Source organism: Salmo trutta, chromosome 8 (assembly GCF_901001165.1).
Source record: "Salmo trutta chromosome 8, fSalTru1.1, whole genome shotgun sequence".
NCBI lineage: Eukaryota > Metazoa > Chordata > Actinopteri > Salmoniformes > Salmonidae > Salmo > Salmo trutta.
In genome coordinates this window covers 24477463-24500723 of record NC_042964.1, presented here as the reverse complement: position 1 = coordinate 24500723, position 23261 = coordinate 24477463, and the positions used below count along the sequence as shown (strand labels likewise).

General features: G+C 43.1%; 2 protein-coding genes across 3 annotated transcripts; both read right to left on the bottom strand.

The window, feature by feature from the left end:
- Positions 1-778: 778 nt before the first annotated feature.
- Positions 779-6546, bottom strand: LOC115199261 (P2Y purinoceptor 4). The gene is made up of 2 exons (XM_029761879.1): positions 6265-6546; positions 779-2359 (listed from the first exon to the last, which is right to left on the bottom strand). The coding sequence occupies exon 2, from the start codon at positions 2213-2215 to the stop codon at positions 779-781; it is 1437 nt and encodes a 478-aa protein (XP_029617739.1). The 5' UTR covers positions 2216-2359; positions 6265-6546.
- Positions 6547-6917: 371 nt separating this feature from the next.
- si:dkey-6n21.12 (schwannomin-interacting protein 1) lies at positions 6918-23015 on the bottom strand. 2 transcript variants are annotated; one of them, XM_029760597.1, is made up of 7 exons: positions 22584-23015; positions 14552-15060; positions 12331-12509; positions 9686-9779; positions 9352-9504; positions 8967-9084; positions 6918-8206 (listed from the first exon to the last, which is right to left on the bottom strand). In XM_029760597.1, exons 2-7 carry the CDS (start codon positions 14801-14803, stop codon positions 8106-8108), a joined length of 897 nt encoding a protein of 298 aa, XP_029616457.1. In that variant the 5' UTR covers positions 14804-15060; positions 22584-23015; the 3' UTR covers positions 6918-8105. The 2 variants fall into 2 exon arrangements, with proteins under 2 accessions (XP_029616457.1, XP_029616458.1); XM_029760598.1 differs by having other exon boundaries at positions 14552-14853.
- Between the last annotated feature and the right edge of the window lie 246 nt (positions 23016-23261).

Below are 23261 nucleotides of genomic sequence, written 5' to 3'. Positions count from 1 at the left end.
TCCCTAAACCTAACCCTATCGCTTACCCTAACCCTAATCTTAACATGTAGCCCTAACCCAAACTCCTTACTCTAACCCTAATTCTAACCTTAACCCTAATTGTACCTCTAACCCTAAACCTAACCCCTAAACTTAAAATAGCCTTTGTCCTCATGGGGACGTGGGAAATGTCGCCACGTGGGAGAATTTTCCTTGTTTTACTATCCTTGTGGGCGCACACACACACAATTCAGCAACACAATCTCATTGGACAGTAGCATTACATTAAACATGTTTAATCCAGTCTTATTTTACACATTTCCAAAATGTCAGACACAAGATGAACAGGAAATAGACCAATACAGTTGTCATCAAGGGCTGTCATCAAAAGATACAATAACAGATACCAAATCTGTCTCTGAGTTTTGTTTTCCTGAGGTATAACTTCCTTCAACTCAACAAATTCATACATTTTTTTTCTTTACAAAAAAACGATATAACAGAGTCAGTCCATCATTGTTTTTGTATGGTACAGTATCATAATCCTCATCCAGATCTATTCATCAACATTTGAATACTGCCAATGATAGTAAGATCATCTATAATGTCCTTTGTGTCTCCAAATCGTTCCTTTTCACACCCTGAATTCTGCACCCAACCATTTATACTGCTCACAAAGGTCTGCTTCTGAATGAAACACATGGAATGCAGAAGACTTCCGCCACCAAAAATAACTCATCCTATGCCTGCCAGCATTGATCCCCTCAGGATGAATAAAGTCTATTGAATTTAATTGAATTTATTCCACAGTGTATTTGACTTTGGATTTGGTCATCCCTCTGAATAAATGTACAGCCGTTTTATTCGTCTCTTTGTTGTTACCCTTGTTATTGACCATGCCCCCCTTTTCGCCCCTGTCGCCCCCCTCCTCCTCATCTCCCGCTCTTCCCAGCTTCCTCAGCGGCCAGAGGAGCCCATGCTGCTGGTTGGCTGCCGTAGTGTCTGGCGGTGGGCAACAGGGGGCGCCACCCCCTTTCTCCTTGGTGAGGAAGTAGAGGAGTGCGTTGAGCCAGGCATTGAAAGACGCCAGCGGCCGGGTGATCTTATAACACATGGATACCATCGTCATGGTGTGGCACGGGACACCTTTCTTCACTTTCAGGACGAGGAAGATAGTCCTGGTGACATGAAACGGGAAGAAGCAGAGGGCAAAGAGGAGTGTGATGGTGATGATGGTCTTGATGGATTTACGCCGTCGGTGGGCGTATGGAGAGTGGGCGCCAAGAACTATCGACATCCCCTCTCCTCCCTGAAGTCCTCCTCCTCCTCCTACAACTCCAGCTCCATTCCCTCTCATTCCTCCTCCACGTCCCCCACCTCCTCCTCCTCCTCCCCCCTCTCCTCTGCCTCGCTGTGACTGAGGCTGGGAGCGCAGGGTGCGGAATATTGTCAGAACCACATGTGAGTAGCACCAGGCGATGATAGAGAACGGGAGAAAGAACCCTAGAAGATGTAGGATGATTCCGTATGGAACGTAGTCTTGGAACTCCTTATCGATGGCGTCGTCCCAACAGTTCTGATACGTCTCCACCTCCCCGGTACCGTTACTACTAACGGTGCCGGTGTTATTACTGGTAATCGCCATCGCCTCGCCCCCTACGCCTCTCATCACGTGGCTCGTTTGGGCAAACCGGAATATGGGGCACGTAAGAGCGAAGACGACCCCCCACACCAACACACACGTCCCCTTGACCGCTCTCTTAGTCTCCAGTGTGATGGTCCTCATAGGGTAACATATCCCCAGGTAGCGATGGACAGATATACACGTCAGGAAGAATATAGAACAATACAGGTTGAAATAGAACAGAAAGCGGACCAATCGGCACATGTAGTCCCCAAAGATCCATCGGTCACGCATCACATAGCTAGCCACCAGGAAGGGGAGTGACAACCCGTACATGAAGTCTGTGGAGGCGAGGTTGACCATGTAGATGAGGGAGGCGTTCCAACGCTTGGTGCGTCTGAAGGAACGCCAGAGAATGATAAAGTTGAGGGAGATTGAGAAGAGGAAGGTGAAGGAGTAGCACAGAGGGAGGAAAATGTACTTGTAGGACTCGTCGATGCTGCAGGAGGGAGGGAGCGAGGGATTGACAGAGAAGGAGTTAAGGAGGCGGTGTACTCCTTCAACAATAATGTCATCATTGAGCGCAGGGGCGTCCATCGTTGTTGTTGTCATGGTGACGTTTGGGTGTTTCCGTGTCAGTTGAGATTATGTCTCATCTTCCCATTCCACTGTTGCTTCAGGTTGCCTCTGTTTGATTTCTGATTATCCAATTCCCAGGAAAACTTATGTTGTCTTCACAATTCAAATTCTGTTTACCTGGAAAGAAAGAGAGAGAGGGTTGTTACAATCACCCATTCATTCATTGCATCTCATATCAATTAATTTTCATAGTATACTTCCCTGTACAGTGATATGATATGGATATACAGGTAACTGCCAAAATAATGGAAACACTTGAGTAAATGAGGGATACAAAGTACATTGAACACAAATACAAATGCAATAAGTAAAGTGTTGGTTCCATGTTTCATGAGCTGAAATAAAAAATCCCAGACATTTTTCATTTGCTCAAAAAGCTTATTTCTCTCAAATGTTGTGCTCAAATTTGTTTACATCCCCATTAGTGGGCATTTTAGCCTTTGTCAATATAATCCATCCACTTGATAGGTGTGGCATATCAAGAAGCTGATTAAACAGCATGGGGACAATAAAAGGCCATTTTAGCATGGGGACAATAAAAGGCCACTCTAAAATATGCCGTTTTGTCACACAACACAATGCCACAGATGTTTCAAGTTTAGAGGGTATGTGCAATTGTCATGATGAGTGCAGGAATGTCCACCAAAGCTGTTGCCAGAGAATTCAATGTTCATTTCTCTACCATAAGCCACCTCCAATGTCGTTTTAGAGAATTTGGCAGTATGTCCAACTGGCCTCACAACAGCAGACCACATGTAACCACACCAGCCCAAAACCTCCACATCCGACTTCTTCTCCTGCGGGATCGTCTGAGGGCAGGGGGGCAGGTGCTGAGGAGTATTTCTGTCTGTAATAAACCCTTTTGTGGGGAAAAACTTATTCTGATTGGCAGGGACTGGCTCCCCATTGAGTGGGCCTGGCTCCCAAGTGGGTGGGCCTATGCCCTCCCAGGCCCACCCATGGCTGCGCCCCTGCCCAGTCATAGATTAGGGCCTAATTATTTTATTTCAATTGACTGATTTCCTTATATGAACTGTAACTCAGCAAAATCTTTGAAATTGTTGCATGTATATTTTTGTTCAGTATATATTGAAAGCAGGTGCTACCACACAGGTGTGGTTTCTGAGTTAATTAAGCAATTTAAATTTTTACATTTTAGTCATTTAGCAGATGCTCTTATCCAGAGCAACTTACAGTAGTGAATGCATACATTTCACACATTTTTTCCCCCTTTTTTTTCTTCGTACTGGTCCCCCGTGGGAATCGAACCCACAACCCTGGCGTTGCAAACACCATGCTCTACCAACTGAGTCACACAATTAACATCCCATCATGCTTAGGGTCATGGAAAAAATGCTAGGCAGGCCATTATTTTGGCTACCAAAGCTATGGCCCCATTGGATGACAATGCTCCCATCCACAGGGCAGGAGTGGTCACTAAAAGGTTTGATGAGCGTGAAAACGAGGTAAACCATATGCCATGGCCTCTCAGTCACCAGATCTCAACCCAATTGAACACTTATGGGAGATTCTGGAGCGCCGCCTGGGACAGTGTTTTCCACCACCATCAACAAAACACAAAATGATGGAATTTGTTGTGTAAGATTGTTGTCCCATCCCTCCAATAGAGTTCCAGACACTTGTAGAATCTGCATTGAAGCTGTTCTGGCTCGTGGTGGCCCAACGCCCTATTCAGACAATTTATGTTGGTATTTTCTTTATTTTGTCAGTTACCTGGAAGTTTGGAGTTATATAACTTTTAGCATACTCTAAATCCGGGGTATTCAACTCTTACCCTACAAGGTTCAGAGCCTGCTGGTTTTCTGTTCTACCGCATAGTTAATTGCACATACCTGGTGTTCCAGGTCTAAATCAGTCCCTGAATAAAGAGGAACAATGAAAAAAATGCAGTGGAAATGGCTTTGAGGTCCAGCATTGAGTTTGAGGGCTCTAAACGGCCGTCGTCATCTTTTTAATTTCTTTGTTTCATTCAACATGCACCATGAGGTGTCTTCCCTTTGTTCTCTCCCTCCCTCCTTCCCCCCTTGCTGACCGGTGACTCCCCCCAGCCCCTTTCACAATCTCCAGTGCTGTTTTCCCTCCTGTGTGTGTTTTGCCCTCCTGTACGACTATATGCTGCTGATTCAGTCTCTTCTCACTCCATTAACTCGACAATCAGTAACTACACTTCCCCTTGTCCCATCAGTCCATCCCTCCACCCCCCCCGTTCATCTTTCGTTTCATTCCCCTCCACCCTCCAATGACTCCATATGCATCCACCCATCCATTCCCACCTCCTCTTTGCCCTCATTTTCATACTCTTGATTCATTAACTTGTGTGTCATTGTATTTCTTCTCTTTCGTCTTGAGGCTTGTACGTCATGAACATATGTGGGTCGCTTCACATTTGGCCACTATCGACTGAACTCAAACTCATTCAAGCCCTACTATCCCATTATACTGTACCATCACCACATTGCTATCCCCTTGTCCAGTACTTTGCACGTGCCCAGTTACGACCCCCCCCGCCCAAAACACACACACAAGCAGGTGCGAGTGGGCTACACATGATGTGTGTATGTCTGTGAGTGGGTGCAATCAACATCACTTCACACATACAATATAGAGGATTTAGGTAAATATAGGTCCTATGTACACCAACAGGTGCAAAAAAAAAATGAATTCAAATTAATTAGCTCAATCCCTTCTTCATGATTACTCTGTTTATCTGAGTGTTTAATATAATAGATAAGAGCCATGCATTTAGAGAGTTGGGACATTGCAATAATTATTTCAAAAACATAAAAACATTGTCTTTGGGACGAATCATTCACTAAACCTCAACTAAATATTGTAATAAATAATGTGGAAATTGAGCAAGTTGAGAAGAGTAAACTGCTTGGAGTAACCCTGGATTGTAAACGTCATGGTCAAAACATATTGATACAACAGTAGCTAAAACGCGGAGAAGTCTGTCCATAATAAAGCGCTACTCTGCCTTCTTAACAACGCTATCAACAAGGCAGGTCCTACAGGCCCTAGTTTGTTTTGTCGCACCTAGACTACTGTCCGGTCGTGCGGTCAGGTGCTACAAAGAGGGATTTAGGAAAATTACAATTGGCCCAGAACAGGGCAGCACGGCTGGCCCTTAAATGTACATGGAGAGCTAACATTAATATGCATGTCAATCTCTCCTGGCTCAAAGTAGAGGTGAGATTGACTTCATCACTATGTAATGTATGTAATGTAATGTAATGTTTTTAATTGTATGTAACTGTCTTAATTTTGCTGAACCCCAGGAAGAGTAGAAGCTGCCTTGGCAGGAACTAATGGGGATCCATAATAAATACAAATAAATGGGGAATATTTGTACTGTGTGTGTCAGGTCTGGTCTCCTGGTTGTACTGTGTGTGTCAGGTCTGGTCTCCTGGTTGTACTGTGTGTGTCAGGACTGGTCTCCTGGTTGTACTGTGTGTGTCAGGACTGGTCTCCTGGTTGTACTGTGTGTGTGTCAGGTCTGGTCTCCTGGTTGTACTGTGTGTGTCAGGTCTGGTCTCCTGGTTGTACTGTGTGTGTGTCAGGACTGGTCTCCTGGTTGTACTGTGTGTGTGTCAGGACTGGTCTCCTGGTTGTACTGTGTGTGTCAGGTCTGGTCTCCTGGTTGTACTGTGTGTGTGTCAGGCCTGGTCTTCTGGTTGTACTGTGTGTGTGTCAGGTCTGGTCTCCTGGTTGTACTGTGTGTGTCAGGTCTGGTCTCCTGGTTGTACTGTGTGTGTCAGGTCTGGTCTCCTGGTTGTACTGTGTGTGTCAGGTCTGGTCTCCTGGTTGTACTGTGTGTGTCAGGTCTGGTCTCCTGGTTGTACTGTGTGTGTGTCAGGTCTGGTCTCCTGGTTGTCATAAGAAATTATGGCACATAGAGAGAGTGGCAATAAATGTAACTGTAATAAATCTATAAATGTAAACAGCATAAATACCTAAATCTCTGCAATCTGTGAGCTTTGTAAGCCAAATAAAGGACATACCTGTTGAAATGATCTGTGGTTCAAAGCGTTCTTCCTTTATCCCTGTTCTCCAAGTTAGAAAAACCAAGTCCAAAAAACCAAAAAGACTTTGAAGATACCGGTGAAGACCACGGGTAAAATGGTGAATGTATAAGAACAAAATGACCAATCAAGAAACTCTGTGTTGGAAAGTCTATCTCTTTCTTGACATAATGAGTCACCTTCGGTCTGCCTCCTTTCTACCTGTTTTTGGCTCCTCTAACTCATCCCTGTCTGCCTCGTGTCTTTGTCGGTGTGACACAGTCCCTCCCTGCCTCCCTCCCACCCTCTCTCTCCTCTTGTCCCTCTATCTTTCCCTCCCTCCCCCTGTCCCCCTGTCTTCCTCCCATTCTGCTGATCTAGACATTTGGCTAAGGCAAACTCTAACCAGGGCTGAAGTCACACACACACACACACACACACACACACACACACACACACACACACACACACACACACACACACACACACACACACACACACACACACACACACACACACACACACACACGGCAATGTATACAATTTACATCTGTGCTAAATACATTATGTAAATAGCTACTGTACATGTACACTTAATCCGTCTCTAGATACAGGTACATACATACATACAAAGCAGCACTAGCACACCTACATACAATATGTATCCTTGACAACCTGTTTATTTCATGCAAAATTATTGTAGAATAAAACAAAGTCAACAGTGATGTCAAACTCATGTAACCCACACAAAATCCCAATGCTCCTTGTGTGTGTGTCTGTGTGTTTGTGTTGCTGTTTTATGACAACAGTACCAAACGAATGAGGCTTGGTCAGGCATCTTGTCGGTCGGCTGGTAGGTACATTGTTGTCATATTACAACAGTATGCAGGTTAATATAGTACTCCATTCCTTTTACACTTCCTGCTATCTCAAATAGACCCAAGTCATTGAGTTGAGCTGTGCTCGCATTACTGTGTGTGTGTGTTTGGTTAGTAATGCCCCTTTCTCTGACTGACTCATTCAACGATCATCATACATACATTAAAACATAGACGAGAATAGAAGACGTAGCAACGTACAAATCAAAACAAACAATGAAACGTGTCCCAGCAACAAGAATAAAAACAACCGGGTAACACTTTATTCAAACTCGACGTCGTAACGCTCAATGACAGGAAATCTTCGGACATTTGTTATGATACCGTATGACGTACAGTTCAAATAATGTGCTACCAAACAATCATTGCATTTCACCATGTGGATGACAGTGGACATTAGAACTAGACTGATCCATGGGCAGCAATAGCAGCTTATTAATCCCTTATAATATTACCGTCATTTTCCCCCTAAAACACTACAACACAACAACATTAACAGTCCAGACATACACGTTTCCCTTTATAAAAACACAGAAAAAGACAGAGCAAAACCGGGTTGATATGATGTCATAACGAATGTGAAACTGGGTGTGATGACGTCATTTCAACCAGTTTTGCTCACTGGGAAATAAAAACAAAATGCTGTGCAATTCAATCCAAAAAGTATTTAGGAGTGATGCAGTCTCTTCACATTGATTTGATTCGTCCATTAATTTCAAGCACCGGTGTCCGTCATTGACTGATTGTGACCTGATCTCTAACACCGGGATTCCATTTTATTAGACGACGACCGTAGAACTTAGAATGATTCGAATTATTCTATGGTGATGGGCCTTCTGAAAGTGTCGTCCATAGAGTATATAATACGCAAGAGTGGCTTGTCATAGACCTGCATAGCTCTAAGATTGTGCTGATAATGGCAGCCATCTTGGTCAGGTTTCTATATGTGATTCTAAGGTGACGTCAGAGTGATGTCATATCCTGTACCTCCAGCAGCATAGCATCCTGTTCTGTCCTCAGCTGGTCCCGAGTCTGTAGATGAACCACCAGCTCTGTGCTAAGGTCTGATGAGCGAGACACAGAGACACACCCACATGTGCACACGTGGACACAAACAAAATGTCAGATCAAAAATGTAAGATCAAATGCAGTTGTACAGATCACTTGACAAAGGTGAAATAAATGTAAAATAATAAGGTTGGTATAATTTATAAATGAAAAAGGTGAAATATAAAGTAGCCTATACCTAAAATATACACTGAGTGTACAAAACATTAGGAACACCTTCCTAATATTGAGTTGCACCCACTTTTGCCCTCAGAACAGCCTCAATTTGTTAGGGCATGAACTCTACAAAGTGTCGAAAGCGTTCCATGCTGGCCCATGTTGACTCCAATGCTTCCCACAGTTGTGTGAAGTTGGCTGGATGTCCTTTGGGTGGTGGACCATTCTTCATACACTCTGGAAACTGTTTAGTGTGAAAAACCCAGCAGCGTTGCAGTTCTTGACACTCAAATCGGTGCTCATGGCACCTACTACCATACCCCGTTCAAAGGCACTTAAGTCTTTTGTCTTGCCCATTCACCCTCTGAATGGCCCATATACACAATGTCTCACTTGTCTCAACGCTTAAAAATCCTTCTTTAACCTGTCTTCTCCCATTCATCTACACTGATTGAGGTTGATTTAACTGGTGACATCAATAAGGGATCATAGCTTTCACCTGGATTCACCTGGTCAGTCTATGTCATGGAAAGAGCAATGTTTTCTACACTCAGTGTAAATATGCAATATATCCGGTGTAGTATCTAAGTGACCACTCACCTTGTATAGCCTTGTTGAGAGAGTTTTGGTGGACGTTGAGCTCTTTGAGACTGAAGGCTTGCAGGTCACTACGGTCCAGTCTTCTATTCTTCAACAGCTGATTACAACAAGCTGGGCTCTGAGACACAGGGGACAGAGTGAAGAACAGAATATAAGATAACTGAGGATAACACCTAATAACAAAACACTGTGCACCCCGAGGGCAGTACTATTAACCGCTAGTCCCTCCTTCCTAGCCACTCTGTAGATATTATGGGATTGTATCAGACGGCAAGGTGAAGCAAGTGCCTATCCTATACATTCAGAACTACAGGAGTGCAGAGGGGGTAGGGGCTAGGAGTTGATTTGGGATTCAGGTCCCTCGCTCCCTCGCTCCCACTCTCACCTCCTGTTTCTGCTCAGTCCTCAGCTTGTTTCTGAGTGCGCTCAGCGCAGCCTTGAAGCCTGATGATTTGCTCTTGGCTGCAGGGGGGGCAGGGAACTTTGGCTGCTGGCACACCTGCCCACTGGGACTGCTCTTACCAACCATTTTGGAATTCTTGAAAGGACAGAAACAAAATAAAACAAAATGGCATTACGATTGAGATCTGGAATACAAGAAAACAAGTGTCTTTCACAATTCTATGATATATCCAGTCCCTCTTTGTTGCCATTTTGATTCATAAGAGCTGTAGCACTCTATCTATGACCAGCCTTACCTTTTGAGTGTGTGTGCTTACCTTCACGCTAACTTTTTTGCCAGTATCCTCATCCTCTTCTTCGCTTCCGCTGTCATTGATGAAGCACAGCTGGAGGTTCATCTGATTCGAAAGACTGATGAGGAAAAAACATTTTTTAGTTAGTAAGTAGTGAAATGACCCTGGCATTGATAAACATGATTACAAGAGAAGGTGGAAAGTTTTTAAGTTCCTCGGCATACACATCACGGCGTACACATCACGGACAAACTGGTCCACATCACGGACAAACACATCACGGACAAAATGGTCCACCCACACAGACAGTGTGGTGAAGAAGGCACAACATAGGCTGAAGAAATTTGTCTTGTCACCTAAAACCCTCACAAACTTTTACAGATGCACAATTGAGAGCATCCTGTCAGGCTGTATCATCGGTTGGTAGGGCAACTGCACCACCCACGACCGCAGGGCTCTCCAGAGGGTGGTGAGGTCTGCACAATGCATTACCGGTTTCAAACTATCTGCCCTCCAGGACACCTTACAGCACCCGATGTCACAGGAAGGCCAAAAAGATCATCAAGGACAACAACCACCCAAGCCACTGCCTGTTCAACCGCTACCATCCAGAAGGTGAGGTCTGTACAGGTGCATCAAAGCTGGGACCGAGAGGCTGAAAAACAGCTTCTATCTCAAGGCCATCAGACTGTTAAACAGCCATCAGCCAACAGCCATGAAATCATGTAGTAACCAAAAAAGTGTTAAACAAATCAAAATATATTTTATATTTGAGATTCTTCAAATAGCCACCCTTTGCCTTGATGACAACTTTGCACACTCTTGGCATTCTCTCAACCAGCTTCACCTGGAATGTTTTTCCAACAGTCTTGAAGGAGTTCCCACATATGCTGAGCATTTGTTGGCTGCTTTTCCTTCACTTTTTCGGTCCGACTCATCCCAAACCATCTCAATTGAGTTGAGGTCGGGGGATTGTGGAAGCCAGGTCATCTGATGCAGTACTCCATCACTCTCCTTCTTGGTAAAATAGCCCTTACATATCCTGGAGATGTGTTGGGTCATTGTCCTGTTGAAAAACAAATGATAGTCCCACTAAGCCCAAACCAGATGGGATGGCGTATCACTGCAGAATGCTGTGGTAGACATGCTGGTTAAGTGTCCCTTGAATTCTAAATAAATCACAGACAGTGTCACCAGCAAGCCAACCCCATACCATAACACCTCCTTCTCCATGCTTTACTGTGAGAAATACACATGTGGAGATCATCCGTTCACCCACACTGCGTCTCACAAAGACACGGCGGTTGGAACTAAAAATCTCAAATTTGGACTCCAGAACAAAGGACAAATTTCCACCGGTCTAATGTCCATTGCTCGTGTTTCTTGGCCCAAGCAAGTCTCTTCTTATTATTGGTGTCCTTTAGTAGTGGCTTCTTTCCAGCAATTCGACCAAGACCTGATTCACGCAGTCTCCTCTGAACAGTTGATGTTGAGATGTGTCTGTTACTTGAACTCTGTGAAGCATTTATTTGGGCTGCAATTTCTGAGGCTGGTAACTCCAACGAACTTATCCTCTGCAGCAGAGGCAACTCTGGGTCTTCCATTCTTGTGGCGGTCCTCATGAGAGCCAGTTTCATCATAGCGCTTGATGGTATTTGCGACTGCACTTGAAGAAACGTTCAAAGTTCTTGAAATTTTCCGTATTGACAGACCTTCATGTCTTAAAGTAATGATGGACTGTCGTTTCTCTTTGCTTATTTGAGCTGTTCATGCCATAATATGGACTTGGTCTTTTACCAAATAGGGCTATCTTCTGTATACCCCCCTTACCTTGTCACAACACAACTGATTGGCTCAAACACATTAAGAAAGAAATTCCACAAATTAACTTTTAAGAAGGCACACCTGTTAATTGAAATGCATTCCAGGTGACTACCTCATGAAGCTGGTTGAGAGAATGCCAAGAGTGTGCAAAGCTGTCATCAATGCAAAGTGTGGCTATTTGAAGAATCTGAAATATAAAATATATATTGATTTATTTAACCCTTTTTTGGTTACTACATGATTCCATATGTTATTTCATAGTTTTGATGTATTCACTATTATTCTACAATGTAGAAAATAATACAAATAAAGAAAAACCCTGGAATGAGTAGCTGTCCTAAAACTTTTGACCGGTAGTGTATGTATACACAGTTTTTATACCATCTATTGCATCTTGCCTATGCCGCTCTGTCATTGCTCATCCATATATTTATATATTCTTATTCCATTCCCTTACTTAGATTTGTGTGTATTAGGTAGCTGTTGTGGAATTGTTAGATTACTTGGTAGATATTGCTGCACTGTCGGAACTAGAAGCACAAGCATTTCGCTACACTAGCTATAACATGTGCTAACCATGTGTATGTGACCAATCACATTTTATTTGATACCACTCCTCTAGGGAGCTAGCTTTCTTGGATTCTTTCTTGGATTATTGACCACAAGGTTGTGAGTTCGCTTCTTGCCTCGGACCTTATGCTTCTCCCTTGGTTTCATTACTGGTGTCAGAAGTGGGATTTGTTCATGATTTTATCAGCCTGGGTACTAGGGTACTATACTATTAGTACATAACGAAACAACACTATCACCACACAATGTTACGTAGACGACACCGTGCTTCGTACCGAGAAGTTAGGGCTGTCACGCGGCTATTGCAGTCCTCCTCGCCTCCGTCCTCCCAGCTCTCCTTACTCTTCCCTTGCTCCCTGTCTCCTGGCCGGTTCATGGACAGCGTCTTCCCTCTCTCTCTCTCCTCCGGCCGGCTTGCTGACAATTTCTTACCTCGTTCCAGGACACTGGAAGACTGGAGATGAATCAGATATACAGTCGTGAAAAAGTAAGTACACCCTTTGGAAAGTGGTCTTTTTTTTTTTTTTTTTTTTTTTACATATTTGGACACATGGATATGTGAGCTATTTTCCAACCACATTCATTGATAAAGGGAACCCAATTTAACAAATCGCACACCAAAAAAATTTCTTTGAAAATGTTATGCAATTAAAATAAACCAAAATGCAATTTCGTTATGCAGGGAAAATGTGTACACCCCTCCCTTTACCTTCACCTAAAATGGCTAAAATTAGGATCAGGTGCACAGGTGCAAATTATTAGGAAATCTTTAGAGAGTACCTTGGGAGGGTCCAGACTTCCATAAAGATTATAAACTTGGTCTGGTTTGGTCTTAACCATATGGGTGTTGTAACACATCATGCAAAGATCCAAATACCTATCTGAGGCCCCCAGAAGAAAGATTATTGATGCCTGTGAGTCTGGGAGGGGTTACAAATCAATTTCCAAGCAATTCGAAGGACATTGTTCCACTGTCCAACGGATCATTTACAAATGGAGAAAATTCCAGACCACTGGCAATCTACCTAGAACAGGTTGTCCCACCAAATTCACCCCAAGAGCTGACCGAAAGATGCTCATAGAAGTCTCTAAGAACCCCAAGGTAACATCAAGGGATCTACAGGCCTCTCTTGCTACAATCAATATTGAAGTGCATGAGTCAACTGTCAGAAAGAGACGGCACAATCTTGGCCTACATGGGAGGTCAGGAAGGAAGAAGCCTCTGCTTTCAAAAAAGAATATCAAGACAAGACTGACGTTTTCCAGACTTGTTTGGCCGCAATGCCAGATGCCATCTTTGGCAAAAACGAAACACTGCCTTTGAACAGAAGAACCTCATACCAACCGTAAAGCATGGAGGCGGTGGCATTATGGTTCCTGAGGGCCTGGCCAACTTGCCATCATTTAGTCAACCATGAATTACATATTGTAGCAGAGAATTCTTGAGGAGAATGTGAGGCCATCTGTCAAAAAGCTGAAGCTGAATCGAACATGGATCTTGCAACAGGACAATGATCCAAAACACACAAACGAAGCTACAACAGAATGTCTCAAAAGGAAGAAATGGAGGGTTATGGAATCGCCGAGTCAAAGCCAAGATCTCAATCCTGTCGAAATGCTGTGGGGGGACTTGAAGCGGGTCGTGCATGCAAGAAATCCCTTGAATATAACACAGTTGAAGCAGTACTGTAAAGATGAGTTGGGAAAAATTCCTTCCAGTCGATATGAGAGACTGATAGACAGTTACAAGAAACGGCTACATTAAGTTATTTCAGCCAAAGGGAGCAGCACCAGCTATTGAAGCTAGGGGTGTACTTATTTTTCCCACACTATGGAATTGCATTTCTGTTGACCTTCGATGAATAAATGATTGCAAAGTATAAACTTTCAGTTTCATTTGTTAAATTAGGTTACCTTTATCTGTCAATAGTGTTGAAGTGAAGATTACATATCCATCTGTCCAAATACTTACTAAAAAGTAACACTTTCCAGGGGGTGTACTTACTTTTTCACACGACTGTAGGTAGCACAAGTTATACAGAGCAAGTTATGGAGAGCTTCTCCTGTGTGTAAGTTTAATAGTTTTTTTAATGAGCTGCCCTATTGGCCAGGTCTCCCTTGTAAAAGAGGTATTCTGACCTCAATGGGACTTCCTGGATAAATAAAGGTTAAAATGATAATGGATTAAAAAAAAGTTAATATTGTATATTGTTTAGCAGTGCTGTGTAGTCTCTTTCAACACAAAACTAGTCACTGAATAGAGCAGCTGACTGACATTGCATTCATGGACACATTTCATCTGTGTCCCTGACAGATGCACACTTCTCTCCCATAAATAGACAACTGTGTCACCTGTCCACATCCATAAGTAACAGACAGCATTCAACTATGACCCTTTACCTCTGTTCTTTCTTCTCACTCCTCTCCCCTTCCCCCTCTCCTCTCCACTACCTGTCCAAAAACACCTGTCCCCAGCACTCAACCGTGACCTCTGACCTTTGTTTTCTTCTCTCTCTTTTCCTCTTCCTGTTTCTCCAGCTCTGCGATGCGCAGGCTCAGCGCCTCCCAATGCATTATGGGTAGGCCCAGGTCATCCTCTCCGTAGGACCCCTCCTGCCACACCAACGCCGCTCCTTCCGCATCATCATCTTCCTCTTCAGCCTCGTCGCTCTGTTTCTCCTCTTCCTCCGTCTCGTCGCTCTCTTTCTCCTCTCCCCGCTCCCTCTCTTTCTCCTTCTCTCCCTCCATCTCTTGTGTCAGTGGCAGAGAGTGCCAGCGTGGGTAGACTTCACTCCGCTCTGGGTTGGAGGGTTGTCCAAGATAAAGATGATATAATACTACTTAATAAACATGTTATAAAGAACTATAGTAACCTACTGGTTACTAAGCTGTTATAACAACTATACTACACTACTTGGTGGTAGGCAGTGCTTAATTTGTAAATCAGGAGGTGCCGGAACCAAAAGCGAGTGCGAGAGGGGGGTGACCTGGGGAGCTCTGAGGTACTGAAAAAAGAAAAAAAGAATCACCTTTATAATAAAGCATATCATCACATTTGCGTAGTGACACAAAACAGTAGAGTAGAGGCACTTACAGAAGTTGCACACATGGGGAACATTGTAGTAGCCTAGGGTCCGGGAAAAATGTGGCCTTTTATAAACGCATTTCATGCAATTCAAAATAATTTTACATGACTGGAGACTTTTGCAGAATTTTTTTAAAACCATACAAATGATCGAAATGACAGGCTACTTTGACACTGACAAACTGAGAATCTGAGATCAATAAAAACGACCTTAAATCCATCAGATGAATGGTCAGATGAAGCAGATGCTAAGCTACAGGACGGTTTTGCTAGCACAGATTGGAATATGTTCCCGGGATTCCTCCAATGGCATTGAGGAGTATCTGTCATTGGCTTCATAAATAAGTGCGTCGATGATGTCGTCCCCACAGTGACCGAACGTACATAACCCAACCAGAAATCATGGATTACAGGCAGCAACCGCACTGAGCTAAAGGCTAGAGCTGCCGCTTCAAGAAGCTTATACGAAATCCCACAATGCCCTCCAACGAACCATCAAACAGGCAAAGCATCAATACAGGACTAAGATCGAGTCATACTACACCGGCTCTGATGCTCGTCGGATGTGGCAGGGCCTGCAAACCATTACAGACTACAAAGGGAAGCACAGCTGAGAGCTGCCCAGTGACAGGAGCCTACAGGACGAGCTAAATTACTTCTATGCTCGCTTCGAGGCAAATAACACTGAAACATGCATGAGAGCACCAGCTGTACTGGAAGACTGTGTGATCACGCTCTCCGCAGCCGATGTGAGTAAGACCTTTAGACAGGTCAACATTCACAAGGCCGCAGGGCCAGACGGATTATCAGGACGTGTACTGCGAGCATGCGCTGACCAACTAGAAAGTGTCTTCACTGACATTTGCAACCTCTCCCTGTCCGAGTCTGTAATACCAACATGTTTTAAGCAGACCACCATAGTGCCTGTGCCCAAGAACACTAAGGTTACCTGTCTAAATGACTACCGACCCGTAGCACTCATGTCTGTAGTCATGAAGTGCTTTGAAAGGCTGGTCATGGCTCACATCAATACTATTATCCCAGAAACCCTAGACCCACTCTAATTTGCATACCGCCCCAACAGATCCACAGATGATGCAGTCTCTATTGCACTCCAAATGGCCCTTTCCCACCTGGACAACAGGAATACCTATGTGAGAATGCTATTCATTGACTACAGCTCAGCGTTCAACACCATAGTGCCCTCAAATCTCATCAATAAGCTAAGGACCCTGGGACTAAACACCTCCTTCTGCAACTGGATCCTGGACTTCCTGATGGGCCGCCCCCAGGTGGTAAGGGTAGGTAACAACACTGTGCTCAGCCCCCTCCTGTACTCCCTGTTCACTCATGACTGCACAGCCAGGCACGACTCCAACACCGTCATTAAATTTGCCGATGATAACCGACAACATCGAGACAACCTATAGGGAGGAGGTCAGAAACCTGGCCGTGTGGTGCCAGTACAACAATTTCCCCCTCAACGTGATCAAGACAAAGGAGATGATTGTGGATTACAGGAAAAGGAGGACCGAGCACGCCACCATTCTCATCGACGGGGCTGCAGTGGAGCAGGTTAAGAGCTTCAAGTTCCTTGGTGTCCACATCACAAACAAACTAACATGGTCCAAGCACACCATGACAGTCATGAAGCGGGCACGACAAAAACTATTCCCCCTCAGGAGACTGAAAAGATTTGGCATGGGTCCTCAGATCCTAAAAAGATTCTACAGCTGCACCATTGAGAGCATCCTGACTGTTTGCATCACTGCCTGGTATGGCAACTGCTCGGCCTCCGACCGCAAGGCATTACAGAGGGTAATGCGAACGGCCCAGTACATCACTGGGGCCAAGATTCATGCCATCCAGGACCTCTATACCAGGCGGTGTCAGAGGAAGGACCTGAAAATTGTCAAAGTTTCCAGCCACTCTAGTCATAGACTCTTCTCTCTACTACCACACGGCAAGCGGTACCGGAGCACCAAGTCTAGGTCCAAGAGGCTTCTAAACAGCTTCTACCCCCAAGCCATAAGACTCCTGAACATCTTGTCAAATGGCTACCCAGATTATTAACATTCCCCCCCCCCCCCCATCTCCACACCACTGCCACTCCACTTTAATTAACTCTACCTACATGTACATACTACCTCAACAAACCGGTGCCCCCACACATTGACTCTGTACCGGCACCCCCCTGTATATATTGTTATTTTTTACTGCTCCTCTTTAATTACTTGTTACTTTTATCTCTTATTCTTATCCATATTGCTTGAAACTGCACTGTAGGTTAGGGGCTTGTAAGTACGCATTTCACTGTAAGGTGTTGTATTCGGCGCATGTGACTAATACAATTTGATTTGATTTGATCAACAGAATAGGCCTACGTGTGTGGAGACACATATTGTAGGCTACAATATGAGGATGAAATTATAGTCCTAAAAATGCCATTCAGTTTCACTTACTCACGCAATGATGTGCAGCTCACTCACCGGTGATGGCCGATGCGTTCGAGCAAAAAACCTACAGTGCGTTCGGAAAGTATTCAGACCCCTTGACTTTTTCCACATTTTGTAACGTTACAGTCTTTTTCTAAAATTGAATAAAAAAAAATTTTCCCTCATCATTCTACACACAATACCCCATAATGACCAATCGAATTCAGGTTTTTAGAGATTTTAGCAAATGTATTAAAAATAAAAAACTGAAATGCCTTATTTACATAAGTATTCAGAGCCTTAGCTATGAGATTGGAAATTGAGGTCAGGTACATCCTGTTTCCATTGATCATCATTAAAATGTTTCTACAACTTGATTGGAGTCCACTTGTGGTAAATTCAATTGATTTGACATGATTTGGAAAGGCACACACCTGTTTATATCAGGTCCCACAGTTGACAGTGCATGTCAGAGCAAAACCCAAGCCATGATGTCGAAGTAATTGTCCGTAGAGCTCCGAGACAGGATTGTGTCGAGGCACAGATCTAGGAATCTATTTCTGCAGCATTGAAGGTTCCCAAGAACAGAGTGGCTTCCATCATTCTTAAATGGAAGACGTTTGGAACCACCAAGACTCTTCCTAGAGCTGGCTACCCGGCTAAACTGAGCAATTGGGGGAGTAGGACCTTGGTCAGGGTGACCAAGAACCCGATGGTCACTCTGACAGAGTTCCTCTGTGGAGATGGGAGAAACTTCCAGAAGGAAACCTGGCACCATCCCTACGGTGAAGCATGGTGGTGGCATCATCATGGTGTGGGGATGTTTTTCAGTGGCAGGGACTGGAAGACTAGTCAGGATTGAGGGGGAAAGATGAATAAAACAAAGTACATAGAGATCCTTGATGAAAACCTGCCCCAGAGTGCTCAGAACCTCAGACTGGGGCGAAGGTTCATGTACATTTTGGTGGGACAAAACAAAAAAAACATGTGGGATGCATGCCAGCAAAGCCACTACACAACACAACACAACACTAAACAGTACATTAATTACACTATAACGGTGACAAGCGGTTCCCACAAACTGTTAGGGTCTACATAAAGCTGTCCCAAGAGCAGAGTCCCAACAGCAGTCCAAACACCTTACCACTGGCTACACCTGGCTATCAGAGGAGCCTTGTCTGGCAGCGAAACAGTTAATTCAGCCTCATTTACTGCATTTTAAAAAACATAGCTGATATGGCTGACTTGCTTAAACAAATGTGGTTTCTACTGACAATTAAAATGTACAAACTATGGCATAAGGGGACGACAAGCGGATAAGAGGCAATCCGTAATTTCGATTAAGACATTAAAGAGCAAGCAACGACGGACGTAGTCAATATAACTATTTGTTCAGCACCTTTGAAATGTACAGCAACAGAATTCAGAACATGGGCCGTTTTTACAGTGTACTCCCTGTAAACCAAGTCAGAACCATAGGATAAATAAAGGGGGCATATAAGCAGACAATGAAAGCTCTTACAATATTTGATGATTACATTTCTCTAAAACAGGTTATAGGCTACATGTGCACCACCAAGTTAGAACAGTAGGCGAAATTAAGAGGTGAAAATAGACACAATTATTAGGATGAGGCACATTGAACGCCGTTTGGGTCTTTGCGTGTCAAAAAAGATACACGTCAAATAACACTATTTGACGTGTTAAATAAGCTTTTAATTTGACATGTCAAATAACAAAATTCTATTATAAAATGTTGTGTGTGCTGAATTTGCACATGCAAGCCAAGCATCACCACTACTATCAGTAGCACTGTCAAATCTGTACAAAAAAGTCTGCAAACAAGCAAACACCGGCTACAAACGATGTGTTTACAATACCGCGTTGGTGAAAATATACCAAATTATTAGGGTGAGGCACATGGGCTACTAACAGCTTACTACACAACATACACTTAGTATGACTTTCTTAGCTACAGTATACATATCTCCCTTGCATATTACATCACTTATGCAGCTGCATACAAGACACTTTTGGATTCACCTTGTGCTGTGCTCACTTAAACAGGAAGTTGGCGCGGCGGTCCTTTGTGGGCAAATTTTGTCATCAAAGTCTGAAATTCTCTGGATTTATGGTGGGTACTCGGGACAAAAACACACAACCTCTCTGAATAGCAGGCTAGTGGTTGCTTTATTACGCTTGCAGTTAGCCATTGATTCTTTCCAAACCACTCATTGTTTAATTTGCGATTTCCAACTTGTTGTGTAATGTTTATGTCCAATGGCCGATGAGCACCGATACATTTTATCTATAATTTCTCTTCATTATTTATCTTCATATGACAAGGATTAAAAAGGATTTGTCAGTAGATTGTCGACTTGATTCATGCTGATAACTGCTAGCTAAGATTTTGAAAGTAAGATTTTGACATGATCAGTCCAATCAAAGCTATTATACATATAACGTGATTTGACATCATTTTATCTGTGGCCAATGACCTTGAGCCTTCTTGGAAGGGCTCTTCTAATGTAACTATATGGCAGGACCCAAGGGGCTTAAATGTTTGATGTCTACCCTTACTAAGGACTTAGACTTGGCCTGTGAAGTAGTGTCCCCATGAGTGACAGAACACTGAGCCAATCACGGCGCAATGCTCCTATTTTCTGCTGGCCCACCACCACAGAAAGCACTGAGCTAGGCTGAAGCACCTGCATTTTGGAGCTGCCTTACTTAAGAAAACAAAAAAGAGACCATGTTTTGTATGCGGCTTTATTAACTCAATGATATATATATTTTTTACATTGTTTGCAAACTGATATGTGACATGTACTAATGCCAAAATAACATGCAAAATAGGCAAGCCCCCCAAAAAATGTGGAGCCCCACATGCCCTGAATGACGGGTCGCTACTGGTAGAGACCTGAGAATAGCTGTGCAGCAACGCTCCCCAACCAACCTGACAGAGCTTGAGAGGATCTGCAGAGAAGAATGGGAGAAACTCGCCAAATACAGGTGTGCCAAGCTTGTAGCGTCATACCCAAGACGCCTCTAGGCTGTAATTGCTGCCAAAGGTGCTTCAACAAAGTACTGAGTAAAGGGTCTGAATACATATGTAAATGTGAGATTTCAGTTTAATATTTTTAATACATTTGCAAAAGATTCTAAAAATCTGTTTTTGCTTTGTCATTATTTAAAAAAAATTTAACTAGGCAAGTCAGTTAAGTTATTTACAATGACAGCTTAGGAACAATGGGTTAACTGCCTTGTTCAGGGGCAGAACGACAAGAGTTTTACCTTGTCAGCTCAGGGGATCGATCTAGCAACCTTCCGGTTACTGGCCCAACACTCTAACCACTAGGATACCTGCCGCCCCAATATTATGTGGTATTGTGTGTAGATTGATGAGGGAAAAAACGATTTAATAAATGTTAGAATAAGTATGTAACGTAAAACTTTTGGGGAAAAGTCAAGGGGTCAGAATACTTTCCGAATACACTGTATATCTCACTTGTTTCACTTTGTATTTGGAAGTTTATCAACTATTTTGTTAGGCTAGAGCAGACAGATTAGAGACTTCTCTTTTCAGCAGGAGCCATTTGGTTTCCAACCTGTGTTTTCCCGCAATTGTATTTGAAATATTGCGAAAGGCCTGTTTTGTCTGCATGCTGTTCACTGACAGATTTTCTGCGTCTTCCTGACTCTAGGCTATGTCTTGTTATTGGGCTACACACAATCCACAGCTAGGCTATTTTTTAAAAGATGCTATTGACCTCTGTGGCTAAATGACGGGCATTTTCATGGTGTAGTAGGCTACTCTGAATTATTTCATTATTTTCATTGAACAGACAGCAGTTATTCTATAACTTCGGCAAATGTATTTCAATTTATCAGGGGCAGTGGTGGAAAAAGTCCACAATTGTCATACTTGAGTAAAAGTAAAGATACCTTAATTGAAAATGACTCAAGTAAAAGTGAAAGTCACCCAGTAAAATACTACTTGAGTGAAAGTCTAAAAGTATTTGGTTTTAAATATACTTAAGTATCAAAAGTAAATGTAATGGCAAAAATGTGTACATTGTTTTCTTTAGGAATGCAGTGAAGTAAAAGTAAAAGTTGTCAAACATATGCACAGTAAAGTAAAGTACAGATACTCCAAAAACGACTTAAATAGTACTTAAAAGTATTTTTTTCTAAGTACTTTACACCACTGATCAGGGGTGCCTCAGCTCCTCCAGAACCCTTTGCGCTATGATTAACGAAGAGGCAACTCGAATGAACTTTGAACGCTTTAATTATATTTTACATCGCAAAAAGTTACACTAATTTTTCATGACACAAGAGGTACCAGATCCGGCAAAATACGTTCCGGAATAAAACAGTCCAAAACGGAGGGGATCCTGTTCCGGCAGGATCCGGCTAAAATTAAGCACTGGTAGGCCTACGACTTCACAATTATATGCAGGGAGAACATTTTACTTTAAAGAAGCTATCAACATTATTCAAATTATTATATTTTGGGACGACTTGAAGTTAGAGTTCAACAGAGAGGAGAGAGTTTCAGAAAGTGAATGTTTTTGTTAAACGTTAAGGTAACACATGGAATGCCTGGAAACAGAATATAGAGCGTTTCAACTTTACAATGTACCAGTGTAACAGCCTAAGTTACCAGTGGGTCTATCTATGTGGCTATCCAAACTGCACTCTGAAATGTGTATAGATAAGACAGACTGCAGAATATAATTGAATAAGAAATAGAAATAGAAAATAAAGACAGTTACGTAAACGCTGTTAGGGAAAAAGTGTTTTCAAGACTGATTGATGTACGCTATAGTAACAGTAGCCTATATAAAGTTGCCTATATAATGATAATAGGCCCAAAGAAGTAGCCTAGAGAAGAAGCGAAGTAAAATAAACACATAACACGTATCGATAGATGTAGCCTATATGCATATTGTTAAGTTAGTCAGTGGTCGATCGTGTAACCCAATACCTATTTGGAATCGCTTACCAATTTCCCAGGGGAGTAGAAATCACAGCTTCTTGCGCTGTCAAAACGGGGGAGAGGATTCTTGTGTCCACATAACTTTCTCTCGCTTCCTTGAGCGAAAACTCTTCCTAGTTTCCCTTTATTCTCCTTCCTTCTCCCCCTCCTTCTTCCTGAGTTTCCACACTTTTTTTCATTCCCCGTTCCTTTATCTCAACTTCTCGCTCACTGTAACGGGAGAAGGGTGTTGAACTGCAAGATTATGGGAAGCTTGTTTACGCGGCTTTGAAGTTACAACCAGTGGCAAATGTACTTTAGTAGCCTAATGTTATAGCTGGTTAGTAGCCGAGCATCTCCAAGAAATCCACGAATTCTTGCGCCAAAACAATCGAAACAAAAGCGTAAACCTTCAGGAATTTCACGGCTTTTCAGTAGGGACACAGAGAGAGGAGGGGTGGAGAGAGACGGGCTGAATAAGTAACGAAAATTGCCAGGTGTCATATTTCACCGTTTTCTAACAGACTACTGAAATTCAAATGGTAGAAGAAAGTAGGATTTGATTCTGTAAGTTTTCATTCTGATTGATAGGGAGATGATTACTAAGAGAATACAATTCATGATGTTAGTAAACTTTATTTAGGCTATGTTCCCCCTTGTCGTGTTAGTAGTATTTGGGACTAGTATTCTGCCAGCAGCACAAAC

What these genes read in the sequence shown, in the direction of transcription:
- LOC115199261 (XM_029761879.1), bottom strand. Translation starts at nt 2,215, where the DNA reads ATGACAACAACAACGATGGACGCCCCTGCGCTCAATGATGACATTATT.
- si:dkey-6n21.12 (XM_029760597.1), bottom strand. Translation starts at nt 14,803, where the DNA reads ATGGAGGGAGAGAAGGAGAAAGAGAGGGAGCGGGGAGAGGAGAAAGAG. An exon ending in AGAGAGAGAAGAAAACAAAG is followed by an intron (nt 12,510 to 14,551) that starts GTCAGAGGTCAC and finishes ATTCATCTCCAG; the next exon opens with TCTTCCAGTGTCCTGGAACG. An exon ending in TCTCAACAAGGCTATACAAG is followed by an intron (nt 8,207 to 8,966) that starts GTGAGTGGTCAC and finishes CTCGCTCATCAG; the next exon opens with ACCTTAGCACAGAGCTGGTG.